General features: G+C 35.2%; 1 protein-coding gene across 7 annotated transcripts in view; it reads left to right on the top strand.

Moving 5' to 3' along the window:
• CPEB3 (cytoplasmic polyadenylation element binding protein 3) overlaps positions 1 to 14,741 on the top strand; it is a 95,714-nt gene that overhangs the window by 34,294 nt on the left and 46,679 nt on the right. For all 7 annotated transcript variants that reach the window (XM_065639265.1, XM_065639262.1, XM_065639261.1 and 4 more), the window contains exon 4: positions 9,616 to 9,672. In XM_065639265.1, the coding sequence (XP_065495337.1) occupies positions 9,616 to 9,672 (57 nt within the window). The remainder of the gene's footprint in view (positions 1 to 9,615; positions 9,673 to 14,741) is intronic.

Raw genomic sequence — 14,741 nt, 5'->3', positions numbered from 1 at the left:
GTAAGTGATCAACTCTGCTTGCTTTTACTTATTTCTTCAGTCATTGTCACATTTTCATTTATTTTCACCTTGAAGCTTTTTGAATATACTGTTTATGTACATTCAGCTTGATTTTTCAGTTCCTCATAGACATTCCTGTGCGAATGCCTTTTGTGCGAAATTTCAACTACTTTTTCCAGAATCTTATTAACCTAACCAAATCTCAGAGCTACTTCTTCATTTTACCTCCTCTGTCTTTCACACTAAACTTAGTGAGTTTTCACCTTTAAATCTTCCCTTCTCTAGCATCTGTGGCTGCCCTCTCTTAGGTTTTTCTTGTGTAGATAGAAGGTAGAAAAACTACAAAAATCCCAATTCAGAGAACAAACAAATAAATATAATGAGGTGGCTTTCAAATGAGTTTTTAAATTGTTCACCTTTTGGTAAATGAACCTTGTTTTCACCAATGATTTTGGCTAACAGCACTTACATGTCAGTTGGCCTTATATTTACTATTCACACTTTTAAAGAAAAGGGATGAAAAGATGAGTACCAAAAGCCCCTGATTTTGAAAACACAGACAGATTTAATTCTAGAAAAGCTCTACATGTCTTGGAGCCTCCAATGCATGTTACAAAGCCAGTGCAGCTATTTCAGGATCATCTCAGCCTGCTGCTGGCAACAAAGTGTTCAGGAAAAGTTTATTTTTAGAAGTACTGTCTGTATATGTATTCATTAGTAAAATATTGCAGGTGGTTTATCTGAAGTTTGAAACTTTGCTTGGAACATAGCCCCCCTTGGCATATGTGCCCTCTCACATCCCAGCAGATACTTGAAATAAAAAATAATTATCTTGGATATAGAACAAAGGCCCTAGATTAGAACGTGGATGAGAGGCTTAACCATAAAAGATTCTGATGTGAAGACCAGACTGAAATGGTTCTGGGATATTTTCTTCTCATTTGGGGGTACAAGTTCCTCATGAGAAAGTGTCTTTCCTCTTGTTCGTAGCAGCTGAAGCTTCTTCTGTGAATCCGAGGTACAATCAGACTTTGTCCTGCACGCCGTGGAAATTTGGTTTATTTCAAGGTCACCCAAGCAGCTCACTTTTTTTTTTTAAAGCATGATCCAGTTGGCCTCGAAAGGGCATGTGATTAAGTGACTTTTTTGAGGGGTGTTGCTTTCAATTGTGGAACAAGAGAAAGGCTGAAGGATTGTTAGAGAAGCAGAAACTAACTGACCCTCAGTCTTGCAACATTGAATTACTTACACTGAGTGCTAACTCAGTCTGATTGGCATGCTGGCTTGGTGCTCTCCAGCTAGGAGAGCTAGGGTCACTTAGTTCTTTTTGGGTGTTTCTCACTGTAGGAGAGATTTGATACCTAGCTCTGAGGTTTCTGGACTTAGATAAATTACCAGCTTATCCATCTATGTTGCACTTTATCTTGAGCCCAGTCTTGTAAGAACATTTTCAGTGTCAGCTCTTACTCTGTTTCTGTTCTTTTTCTCAGCTTTTCCTGCCATATAGGGGTGCCCTGCTTTAGGTTCCTGTCTTTCTCTTCTCATAGTCTGGGAACTGTGTAACTTTACAAATTGCCATTTTCATGCTTTGAGATCTAAAGAATGTAAACTCATTAAAAAGGAAGTCTCCTTTTCTTCCAAGACAGTTAGGCAGACTTCCTTACCTGCTTTCTCTGCCATCATGACTGGCCTCAAAATTTTTCTTTCAGGCAATACTCATAAATACTATTTTCCTTTCAAAAAGGAGAGAAAAAAAGAGGAAAAAAGGTACAGTAAAGGAATTGTCAAGCTTCTTCTAGTTAAAGGCAAATTACTGTATATGGCCACGGGTATCTGGTTGCTCCCTGTGTCAGTCATAAACATGCCCATATGACAGAATTGTGCAATATTTTCTAAGATGTTTTTCCTGAACTGTCTTATTTATTTTCTGAGTTGCCAATAAAATATATTATATGCTACAAAAACATGGGAGAGAGTTTAGCCTTAATGAGGAAATGATATATTTGCAGTATTTTGTAACCCGTTGGTACTTACATACTATTTCTACCTAATGCTGTAGGGTAAAACTGAATTATCAGAATAACTATGGATAGATGCTACTTATTACTGACTAAAACATTTCTTTCCTACATCAAAGCATCTCCTGTCTATGGTGCAATATGTCACTGTTGCAATATGTTTATCTGTGTCAAACTATTGCATTACAACACAAACAGAGGCATTCTGATCTATAAAAAATATTTTGATCAGTAGTAACTAGCAGCTGCCTTTGCTCTATTTTAAAATAATTAAATATTTCAGCTGTATTATGTCATATGCTATGTGCATGTACTACTGACAAGTCATGAAGCTGAATCAAAATATAAAATTGAGGAGAGAAATCATGTCCCTTCAAAATATTTGTTTTAAATTTACTGTTACAGTAGATAACTGTAATATTTGGGTTTTATTCTAGATCAGAATTGAAAGAAACTTAGTAAAGTGCAACTAACAAAAATTCTGAGGTTATGTGTATCAATGTGACACATCTTCAAGTATGAGTATTTCTACACAAGTACAAGGAGAATTTCAAGAGTAGGCTTTACTAAAACTAATTTTAATGGATATTATACTGTAGAAGGATACATAAAATATGTGCTGATTATGTCATAATATTTCAGTAGAATGTACATGCTCCCTGACTATCTTAGCATTTGTTGTTCTGAGATTGTTTGAGACTCTGTATATGAATGTGCAACAGTTTGGAGGTAGAAATAGCATCTGTGGGGAACTTTTTTATCTTGGTTTTCAATACTTAATATGAATGACACCCATATATTTGCACAAGAGAAAACTCAAGTTACTGGGGTTACTACTTTTTAACTACTGTAAAGGCTGTATCAGGTCATATGAAAACTAAATAAGATTTCCTGTTTACATTTAACTGTGTTGTTAATGAGTTATGACAGCAATGTTTCAAGATTATATGCAACTTAGGCAATATTGTAATACGCATAGAAGGGATCTTTACTTTTCCGTCTTGATCTTCAGTTAACTTCAGTGCATGCTACCAGATTCTATTCATCTGTAATTGTTCATAAGCTTTTTGTAAGCAAAGTGGTAAGTTTGCCACATGACCTGAGAAAAGTGAAGGTGAACGGATGATACTTGTGTTTGCAGTCAGCAGCTGAACACAAAGGTCATGCAAATAGAACAAATGTTGTCATCTCAGTCCTAGAAATGGTGCCACCCAGGAGAGAGTTTTGCAACACTTCCATTAGAAAAAAGTGTGCTGTAACAGCCTTTCTCAAAATCTCCATGCTCATCCGACACCTTTCTGTAAATGCACATGAAAACCAGAGTGAGCAGACAGCTGTGTTTGCACATCTATTTGTGTGTTAAAGCAGGCCACTCAAGCTAATTACAGAATCATAGAATCATTTCAGTTGGAAGAGACCCTCTAGATCATTGAGTCCAACCATAACCTAACTCTAGCAGTAAACCATGTCCCTAAGAGCCTCATCTATATGTCTCTTAAACACCTCCAGAGATGGTGACTCACCCATTTCCCTGGGCAGCCTGTTACAATGCCTGACAACCCCTTTCTGTGAAATAATGTTTCCTAATATCCAATCTGAACCTCCCCTGGCACAACTTGAGGCTGTTTCCTCTCATCCTATCACTTGCTGCTTGGGAGAAGAGATCAACACCCTCCATGCTACAACCTCCTGTCAGGTAGCTGTAGAGAGCAATAAGGTAATCCTTTTAAAGGAAATATACTCTGTTTCCTTTCTATTTGAATCTCTGCTTATTCAAGAAAATACTTTAAAAAATATTTTTTTTTCAGTACAGAATATGACCATTCAGTGGTCTTTAAGTACTTTCTTCAATGGTCCCGTATTACGATTATACTTCCTAATTTGCTGCTGACATCTAGCGTGCCCTTGTCTTTGACCTACAGAATCCATTCTGGGCCGGACAGGTGGGGTTTTTTTGCTTGCTTTGTTTAGTTTGAGGAGTGGCGATACAGATATCAATTTTTCCTTTTCTTTATTTCTATTTTTTCATTGTACTACTGAAGACTGGCCTCACAGAGACCTAAAGTTTTTTGGGTTTTTTTTTCCCCCTTCTTTGTCTTCCTCACTTCTGTACTGTTTTGAGGGTTTTGTATATTTTAGCATAGATTGCTAATGTCTGCTTTCATATTGGTTGATTTTATTCTCTCCAAACTCCCCAGTAAGAATACCAATATTGCTCTTTTGAGTACAATTCTAGAACTACATGTAGAATGGATATATGTGTATGTATGTTATACTTGTCTACCCCTTACAAGTAAAACCAGATTTCATTTTATATTCTTTAGCTCTTGCTTTTAAAGTACGAAAATTTTGAAAATATAGCTGGTTTTGAGCTAAAAATGTTTGCACTAAAATACATGCAAGACCTTTGTGCTTTATTGGAACAATGTAATTTACTCATGAAGAGTACTTTTCATTGTCTTGTATATGCTGTTAGATTTTATAGGTTGCTTTGTCTACTGATCACATATATTTGTTTAGTCAGTAATAGGAAGCAGTTCGCATCAGCAAGCCTTATTACTGATATTTGTAGCTGATAATTATACACTGCTGTTCACATTGCCACAATATGTATTTTCACAGTAAAAATATATGCATGTAAACATAGTAATAGTTCTTCATATTTCTCTTCTGGCAAACAACAGTATTTTTGTTCCACTGAGTACATTAATGTGTAAAAGATATGTAGGTCCCTAGTAGTTGTTTAAATTATAAGTGTGAACAAAAGACAGACTTAAAAAAAGGGGGAGGAGGGAAGGGAAAAGAAAAAGAAGAAAAAAGCAACAAACTTCTTCAGTGAGTTACCTTTTATTTTTCTAGTTCTTTATGCAGACCCTGGCTTACACAGTTTTTGCTTTTGAAATTGTTTTGGATATGTATGTTGAGTTAGTGTAGCATCAGTTTCAGGTGTCTGTATTTCAGGGGGAAGAGGAGAGAGAATGTTCTGAGGTCTAGTCAGGTAAAAATGATTGAAATTCTTATATATACACACAGGTAATAATGATTGAAATTCTTATATATACACACACATGCTTCATGCTTTTAGGCCATTTGTGAATCATGGAGCAAAGACTCATGGTTGAGCTGGGGTATGTTGAGTGAGAGTTTAGGGAGGCTGTTAGGTTCTGCTGTAAACTAGACCCCCAAATACATATCAATTAAAATAACCTTCTTTCAGATGTTTGAGGGAATACTGGTATTGCTTTGATTTTTGCACTTTTCTATGTCTAAACCATACCCACTTGCTACCTGTCCATCCAAATAACTATAGCTGTTTTGTAATGCCTTTTGTTGGTACCAACTTTGAAATCACATGCTAGAAGAGATAAGAATGATAAAGGAGGTATTATTGCTAAGGAAGTATAGCAGACCTAGTCTTGCTGCCAGTTTAATTTGACCTTGCCACTGGAGTCTCTAGTCATAACTTGTAATTGATATCAACAATGATCTTACAAACTAGGTGAGAGGAAGTTCTCATTCCCAGTAAGTTTGGGAAGGTCAGAAGCAGGCCAGTTTTGCTATTTTCTGGCAAATCTTATGCCAAATAGCAATTGGTGTAAGTGGTCAACCTTGGTGAAAGCCATGAGGTGTAACAGTGGAAGAAGTTTTACTCAGCATATGATCCATGGACTTTGTTTCTTGGAATGTTGATTGTGACATCAAAATGATGAGACTAGGTATTATAACTGTAATCTTAAGTTCTTAACTGAGTTAGTGTTTCATGTCCAGGAGATGATTATGATTTCACAAATTCAAAAAACCATAGAGCACTTAGGAAGAGAAAAAGAATAAAAAGAGCAAGTGAATTCAGAAATCTCTTCATGCAAAAGCAGTAATGTTAGATCTCGAACTGGTTAACCCCTGGTGTTTGTTTCAGACATGGAAAAATAATGATAATGCCAGCACATATATACAATGATGACATAAAAGATTAGTTTTACGCTTAGTTGTAAACAGATTGTGCTCATAAGCTTGAATATCTGCTAAAAATAGTGGATTTTAAAGTTGAGATTAAGGGGACCACTATAGGCAAGTCTGGCTCTAGACACTATCAAACAAATGCAATAGTGGTAAACCCATGCCTGATATACAGGTTTGTTATTTCCAGTACAACATTCTTTCTCAAAACTGTTCATGTAACTCGCAATTATCTAGACGATTAAAAAAAAAATCAGATTATCTACTTGTGAAAGACTTAATAAAGAGATTAATATCTGGGAAGGGTATGCTTACTTAAGTTATTGGAAAGATTTCAGAATAGTTTCAAAATCATGACTTTTCTACAAAGACTGAGGTGAAGTTAAATTACATTTAAGATCATCTTATTTCCTATGTAATACAGAGAGAAGATGCATATACTTGAGGTGTGCTCTAAGAAGGAACTGGATGCTCTGCCATGACAAACATGATGTTGGACATACAGCAGAGCATTTAGGCAGTCCAGCTGGAAAAGTCTCTCCAAAAGCTGTTAGGAGAGAGAATTTAAGGAATGTAATGACAGAAGATATGCAAAAGAGCAGCCTGGATTAAACCCTTATTTATACCCTAAGCAAGAAGTATACAACTACTTTTTTTTTTTTTTTTTAATTAGGAATTGAAAAGTCATATGTAAAAGAGTGATTATTGTTGCAGCCTGCATGTTATAAAAGCACATAATTGAAAATATACTCGATAGATAGTTATGAAACCAAGACAGGAAAACTGAAAATGGCAGATGTCTGCTGAATACAAGTACTGGGGATGTTGTTACTGGAAGGGTTCCTGTTTATGATTTCAGTGGACTGCTGGAGTCCATAGCTTCTGTGCTATAACTTCTCTGTGTTTCTGCTTATTGTGCTTAAGATTCTTGAAAACCAGAAATTTTATCCAGAGATGTCATTTTTAAACTATAACTAGAAATATGTGCTTTTATGGACTTCATAAAGGTCCAGGTAGCACACATGTGCTTTTCTTAAAATTGTTTTCCTATAGTCATTTCTGTGTTTAACCCAAATATATAATTGAAAGTACATATTCCTATTTACATTTCACAGTTTTACATTGCCCATTTAAATGAACAAATTTTATATAATTTATTTATTTTTTTTGCTCTCTTCTTGTTCCTTAGATAACTATGCAGTTTTGTAATCTGCATATAGCCTCTTGGTTTCAACTGAATAATTTGCTTTCAGACAGCAAGATACTCAAATGTTGTCGTTAACATGAGAGGCTACATAATTTTTGGTAACTAATTGTCTTATGATTGGTGCATTATCAGTGTGCTTTGAATGCTTTTAATACAGGTGTGTTTTCAAAGCATTCCATTAATTTGTTTCTGTAGAATTGCACTAGGGAACCTCTGAAGATGCACAGAATCATCTCACACTGTTGCTTAGCTCAGTGTGAGAACATGTCCTTCTGCTTGTGCTGCTCTGTATTTTCTGCTCCTCTGAAAAGATAGCTGACAAGAACTGTTTAAAAATAGCAGGCCAAGGGCAGGTGACAAAATGTCACGCCAGCAGCACCTGGTCCAGTGACAGCCTGGAGGGAGGAAAAAACTGAACCCAGATGTCACAGATACGATTCTATTTCTGAAGCTGGTCAAACAGCAGAATTTCAGCTTTAGCAAAGGAAAAGAGGAAGGCCTGTCCAAGCATTATGCATTTGAATTTTACTCTGTTTTAATAGCAATTCCCTTTTTTCTATTACAAGTATTAGTTTACAAGTATAGATTATTATATACACCTTTTCACAAGTAATACCTGTAACCTCACACTCATTAATATACTGTTAAGGGAAAGGGAATTGATGTCAAGCTGGCAGGACTCCTGACTTATTTTAGCACAAGCTTATACTAAGTGAAATCATAGCAGGTTTAATGTTTCTGCAGTGCCAGATTAATGTGAAAGTATGTACAGGAGAATGATGTCGGTAATTAGGAAATCTGAAGTAGTTAATGAAGTTCTCTTTAAGCAGCTTTGCTGAAGGAGTTGGAAAGTAAAAATGCAAATTTTATTTACCTTCCTTCTGCCCCTACTTCTTTCTGGAGGTGTTATTTGCTTCACAGTCTTATTGCGGGGGCACTTTTTTCTAAAAGAGTGAGAAAATTATAATGTGAATAAAATATATTTGCTTTTCTTAAACTGCTTGTGACTTTGTTTCAGAAGTGGACTGAAACTTCATGTTGTATCTATTCAGAAATAATGCTAATTACAGCACAGCAGTCTCTGTGGCTGGAAATAGAAGGCTGTAACGTATTAATAGGAACTAAAAATGTTGGAGAAGATTGGCTTTAGTTCTGCTTTGTCAACACTTACTTGTTAAAACTTGGTTTTGCAGAAGTATGGAAGAGAATTTGCACTACAGGAACTTAATGGTTATGTTAGTTTGTCAGTATAGTGAGTGGGTCTTGATTTCCCATATTTGAGTGCCAGTATAGTGAAGAAATATAAACTGCCCGCTTAGCTCCCAAACTTAACCACAAATCTAGAGACATGGAGAGCATATAAAATGGATTACAGCACTTGTAAGTAACCTAAGTTACTTGCATTACTTAATTCAAATAATTTTTTATGTGGCTATAGTGATTCTTCTCAACAAGGACTAATATCAGTTACAGCTTTCAAATTGTTGTGTGGGGGTTAATTAAAATAGTCCTGTTACAAAGTTTCTTCAGGGTAAGTTTTTAATACTTCAGCTCAGTTAAATAGTATCTAAAACTAAAACTAATCTGAATAGTAGGAGAGTTGGCTCGTTTATTGATTTGATGGTAAAAGTAGACTTCTGTGGACTGAGTCTCCTGTGAAACAAAGTAATTGCATGTGAATTTGTTCCCACTTTCAGTTCCTCAAGTCATCAAAGATCTTCTTAAGCCAACCTTTCGTTTGTTAAATTTCACCTGAGAAAGCTGGTGCTATTTTGCATTGCTCTAGCTTCCTGGAAACTGGCACCTGCAGAGTTCATTTGGGTTTAATGATATATGATGATCCATATTATGGGTCAAGAATAAACGTTTTTCAAATACATGTGAATGTACTCCATGAGAACAACACTCCCTCCAACTCAATGTCTTATCTCAAATAGTAAGTGATAGCAGATTCCTAGGGAAGAATATAAAAAAGGGATGAGCACTCTGTCTCCAGCAATCTGTTAACTTGAGAGTTTCTGGTGTCACAGGTAGTATAGAAAATAGTGATTTATTTTACCCAATTAAGTGGAGTTTTTGTATTGCTGTACTTAATATTTGAAGCCTACTATAAATGATGCAACTGCAGCAACATTGACCTTTGAAGCTTTATTTTGAATGAGTAAATGTAATACTTTCCTAGTACAAAGCAAAGGGATGTATTAAATAATTATTTCAGTATTTATTTTGTGATTTTTCAGTGTTGTAAGTACGTAACACTAAAGGTGCGATGGTGTTAAATACCTTAAATGTGTATTCTTGCAAAGTTGCCTTCAGTAGGTGGAAGATTTGGCTTCCCTGGCTGTTCTTCTTCTTTTAGCAACTTTTCATGTTATTGAATGCAATTCAGGTTTGAAATAAAGACATTAAAAATAGCTTTTATTTACATTGCAGGACGTATGGGAATAAACTTCCATCATCCAGGAACGGACAATATTATGGCTCTTAATAGTAAGTAGTTAATACTTGGTGACTTACTGTCATATTGAGGATTATTTTTTTACATTTACTGTGTATGTAGCTGTACAGTCAGACATAAATATGTGTAATAATAATATTTGAATTGAACTTTATGTGCACTATCTAAAAATAATTTTCATAAAACAATTATATCTGATTTAGTTCATAGAATTGGTGATTCTTTATATTAGCTTTATAATAGCTTTATGTGTTCCACTGGAACCTTCATAATGCCTGCTATAGGTAATATTGCAAAACGATCTCTGTTGTTCCCTCTTTTGTAGGTGTGTATGTGTGTTAAATCTGGAACTTTAATTTCCGATATCTCTCCAGACATATTTTTCCTTGTTGGGATGAGTTGTTACAAGCTTTGTATACACTTATGTTGACTGTTGGAGTTTACTTTCTTATTTTCCCTTAAACATTATGTAGACAGGACTGGAGAGTATGTTTAGACATCTGTAGGTTACAGGAAAAGTGTGGGGCTGAAGTTCACGGAAAGATTATTGCTTTTCTTTCTGTTGGAAAATAAAAAGTAATTTAAAAAAATCCAGTCATGAGCACACGCATTGAAAAAACCTGCCCAAATTGATGTGGAAGCTCTAGAGCCAGCCTCCGATGTGGGGGGGGAGCTGTGGGGGACGGCATATCAGGCACCGCCAGCATAATGTAGAATTGAACTATGCAAATTAAAGCGTAGTTTTTGTCCACCTAATCCTAAGAAATGCTTACTATTTTGAAGTGTCTGGTTTTGCTTACAACATTGTATTAGAGGTGTTAGGATTAATTTACTAACTTCAAATTTTTTTGCCTTTGCATTGTCTATGTAAGTTATACTGTGTATAGTTGAAAGCTGCAGGTTTTTTTGGAGTCTTAAAATTAGATTGTTTTTTGTGTACCGCCAAACAGAATTAAAAAAAGAATATATCAATGTGAAGAATGGAAAATTTGTAATAAACAAGATGCAAGGGTTTTGACATTTGGCTTTAAATGCCAGCTTTTGGAACCTGTAAGACCATGTGCCCTTTTTTTTGGTTCGTTTTACACTGCTAATGATGAGGTGATATTTTGCAGTTTCTATTATCATAGTTAGCGCATATGCCCCATTTTCTTATGGGCACATGAAATTACAGGAACTCAACTGGGGGAAATGCTCCATTTAATTAAAGATGTTATTAAAAGGGGAAGCTGGTCATGTAGCTGTGCATGTGTGTGAATGAATTCCACACAGTACAGTCTGCTGCTGTTTGACATGAATTCTTGTCTCTGAAGGTATTAGTTTCTCTAATGTGGGCATTTCAATAAGCTGACTGCAATAGTAATATAATTGTGAAGATGGGGGATTAGAAGTGAATTTTGAGATATTTTTTAAAATTAACAGCTGCTCTGGAATATATAGCAGTATTTCTAACAGTGTCTGCTAGAGGTTTTTGAAAGACAGGAATGAAAAACTGATACAAAAATCTATACTATATACTGTACTATATCATATCAGGGTTGTTTCATTTTGGGACAACTCACTTTTATCCTAAGCGGTTGAATATGTTCTATTTTGATATATGTCATTGCTAGATAAACTTAAAAAAAATCACTTGCCCTTTTAACGGAAATAACATCTAAGAAAATTTTTCTTTCTCCTGTCTAATTACTTTGAAATTTTTAGAGCAGCTATATAATCTAATTGTTTATAAAAATAATGATCATTTGCAGCTATAGTCCTGGTATATGGCTAAAAGATTAGTATAACTAACTGAGTGACCTAACCAAAATATATTTAGGCATTTCCAGTATTTAAAATATTTTGTGATTATTGAAATATATGCAAGTTTACAGACTTGCATAAACCTGGAAACATAAATATGCAGTTTATGCAAAATAGTAGTGATTGTTCTTTTGAATGGAATTCATTGCAAATCAAAAGTCTGGATAAGTTCCCATAAATTTTCCCTCTCCTGCATCTCTTCTCCCTCCCATTCCGTACTAGGTGAGGCCATACTGGTCTTCGCCATTACAAAGAGTCCAGAAGCCAGAATGATTGTAGTGGGAAACCTGTTGGGTTTTGCTCTTAAATCTTCACAGAGTTGAGAATAAAAGCAAGTATTCAAGTACATAAGCTTAAAAATTACTTTCTGTAATTTAAATCTTCTTTTGTCTGCAGCTAAAACTGAGAAATTTAGAACTACGTAATTCCTGTGTGATTCCTTACTTCTGCATGGGGAAATATACTAAGGAAAGTTGGTCCAAGAAGAAATATTCTTTCCTGTGCTGGAATGGTTGTGGTTTGGGATTAAAAAAAAAAAAAAAAAAAATATATATATAAGTAAAATAAAATAAAATAAAAATTCCCAAAAGATATTTAATCCCAGTAGTTTATGGAACGATTTGGAGAACTTATGTAACTTCTTTAAATCATAATACTTACAATATCTATATATAATTTCTGTGAAACCAAACACTGCCTGCTGAACCTGCAAATCCAACCTTCACAATTCTATTTATAGTCATTGCTGCATAGGCATTTTCCTCTTTTGCTGTGAAGACAGTAATAATCTTTAAGATTTATTACTCAAAGCTCAATTTCTCACAGCATACACAATCTTTTGAAGCTGGAAGACAACATAGCCAGCAGCAATGCAAAACTTTACTTCATGTGGTGTAGGAAGAGGGGAAGTTTTCTGGGGGTCATTCATCTCTTTAGCTCCTCTTTATCCTTTGTGGCAACACTTTCAACTGTACTTCAGCTGTTATTCTGATTTATTGATTACAGCCTTTAGAAAGAAGAGATTTTCCTGACTGACTGTCTCGAGCTACTGCCTGTAAACATTGAAGGGGATTGTTTGGCTTGAGGGAAGGTGTTACTTGTTTAGCTGCCAGCACTTAGTGTAGAGCATACTACCACCCTTTCTTTCATGGTCGTGCAAAGCTATGAATTGTCGTCACCTCACAGCACTGAGTTCTGAAATAACAAAATTAGTGAGAGAGAAGATATTGCTTTTAAATGCATAACAACTGTGAATCTCTTATTCTCGCTAATGGCATTATGCTTGTGTACATACAGAAACCGTTGCACTTGTGTATAAGCATACACTTGAAGTTTTCTATCAGAATTAGGCGTCTCTTGAGGAATGCAGTGTTCAAATATTCAGAGACATCTGAGCGTAATCCCAAAGAGCATTTAAACAAAAGGAAGGTGCAAATATTTAGATTTGAAACATTGTGCAAAGGGAAAAAGCTGTAGCTTTTGTCTGTATGAGCTCTAATTGAAATTCTCTAATTGAAGTAGTGTTTTTAATCAAGTAGTGTCACCTGTTTGTCAACTTTTTAATAGTGTCAGTCATACTGAGCTAAACAGTAAAATAATTTTTATAAACTTTTCATCCACAGCACACTATTAAATACACTTGATACTGTAATTTTAGGGGAAATCTGGCATAAATTGAACAATTGAGTTTAGCTATGTAAGTTCCTGTATGGACTTAAAGGGAAACCACGTATTGACAATATTTTTAGTAGATGTTTGCAAAACTAATTAAAAGTTATGTTTACAATACTAAGGAAAACCTGAAAAGAAATTAATTTTCTTTGCCGAATTTAACTCAAAAGGTCTCCTCCATTGCCTTTTCTTGCTCGTATTCACACTCATTTGCAGTCATACATTTCTGCAGCTGTTGCTTCTGTTTGGGGGACACTGGACATTCTCTTGAATTAATATGTCCTCCTTTTTAATTAGCTATATAAATGGGACTAAATGACTGGCATGAATACACAGTCACCTACATGCTAGGTAGTGAGCTGTCTTTATTGCTTCTTGTGAACTCCAGAAAGCCAACAGTCAACTTTAGTGGGAGACAAGTTTAGCAGGTGAAAATGGGAGATGGGGCGTAAACAAGGGTGTGTGATCTTTCTAAGGAAGCACTGAACTGTATTGCTGGGATCCCAAACAAACTTCTGTAAAATGAGTTTAGACTAAAGGTAGTTAAACCAACAAATGAGAAAAAAACCCTTTGTGAAATGCTGAAATTTTGTTCTTCCTAAAGCTGCTCTGTACAGCAACTTTGCTGTTGGGCGTCAAGTGTTCCATCTGCTTCCAGTGTTCATTCTTCTCTCATGAAAATATTTCATCTGTGAGGTCTGGTGCTGTTTGCTCTCCATCTGACTGTCTTTTCTTCTTTTTGTTAATGTCATTTAGTTCTGTTTGTTCCGAATAAAATAACTTGAAAAATACATTAAGGCAAGGATGTGGAGCACCTTTTTAGATGTTTGTGTAGAGATTTTGGGTTTGTTTCATTAACATAAATAATAATTACATAGGGAAGTCGTCACGCCATGACAGAAAATGTAATGGCAGCAGAACAATTTCATTTTTTTATTTTCATGCTTCTATTGGTTTTAAAATTTCCTGTCTCCTTAAGAACTATTGTACTTTGCTCTTTCGATATTCTAATGTATTGTTTTCAAACATGTACAGTGTTTAGATATATTAAAGTTGCTGAAATAGAATTTTATATTCAAATTTCCTGCTCATGTTTTTGGTATACCTTGGAATGAACTGCTCTGGATAGAAAGTTTATTGAATTATTTTTGTTTTGCAAAATCTTGTGTTGGCAGTATAATAGCTAATAAAAGCTTGGTTTTTGTAGTGAGAGAAGTCTGGGAAAATGTGCAGCTAAATTTTGAGATGCATCAATCAGTTCTAATAGTTTGGTACCTGCCTATAGGAATTTGCTGAGCTTATCAGCCCAATTGCCAAGTTGGGTTACTAGCTTATTAAGATATAAGGAATAATAGAAAGGAATAAGGGACACTGAGAGAAGTAATAAGATTTGCAAAACTAGACCTAATTTAATTGTAAAGAGATCAGACTTTATTTAACTGGAGGGAAAAAATTAGTGATGTAAAGTGTGACATAGCAAAGGTAACAGTGTTCATAACAGGCCCAGAGTGTGTGAACTGTCACTTCATACATAACCTTGTTAAGTTTTTCAGAACCAGCTGTACAAACCGTGTTGATGCCGCCTTGGGGGCTGTGAGGCGGGCTAGCTGATATCTCAAAGTCCATT

This window comes from Caloenas nicobarica, chromosome 7 (assembly GCF_036013445.1).
Source record: "Caloenas nicobarica isolate bCalNic1 chromosome 7, bCalNic1.hap1, whole genome shotgun sequence".
Classification (NCBI taxonomy): domain Eukaryota; kingdom Metazoa; phylum Chordata; class Aves; order Columbiformes; family Columbidae; genus Caloenas; species Caloenas nicobarica.
The sequence above is the reverse complement of the archived record's forward strand: the minus strand, read 5'-3'. Positions and strand labels throughout refer to the sequence as shown.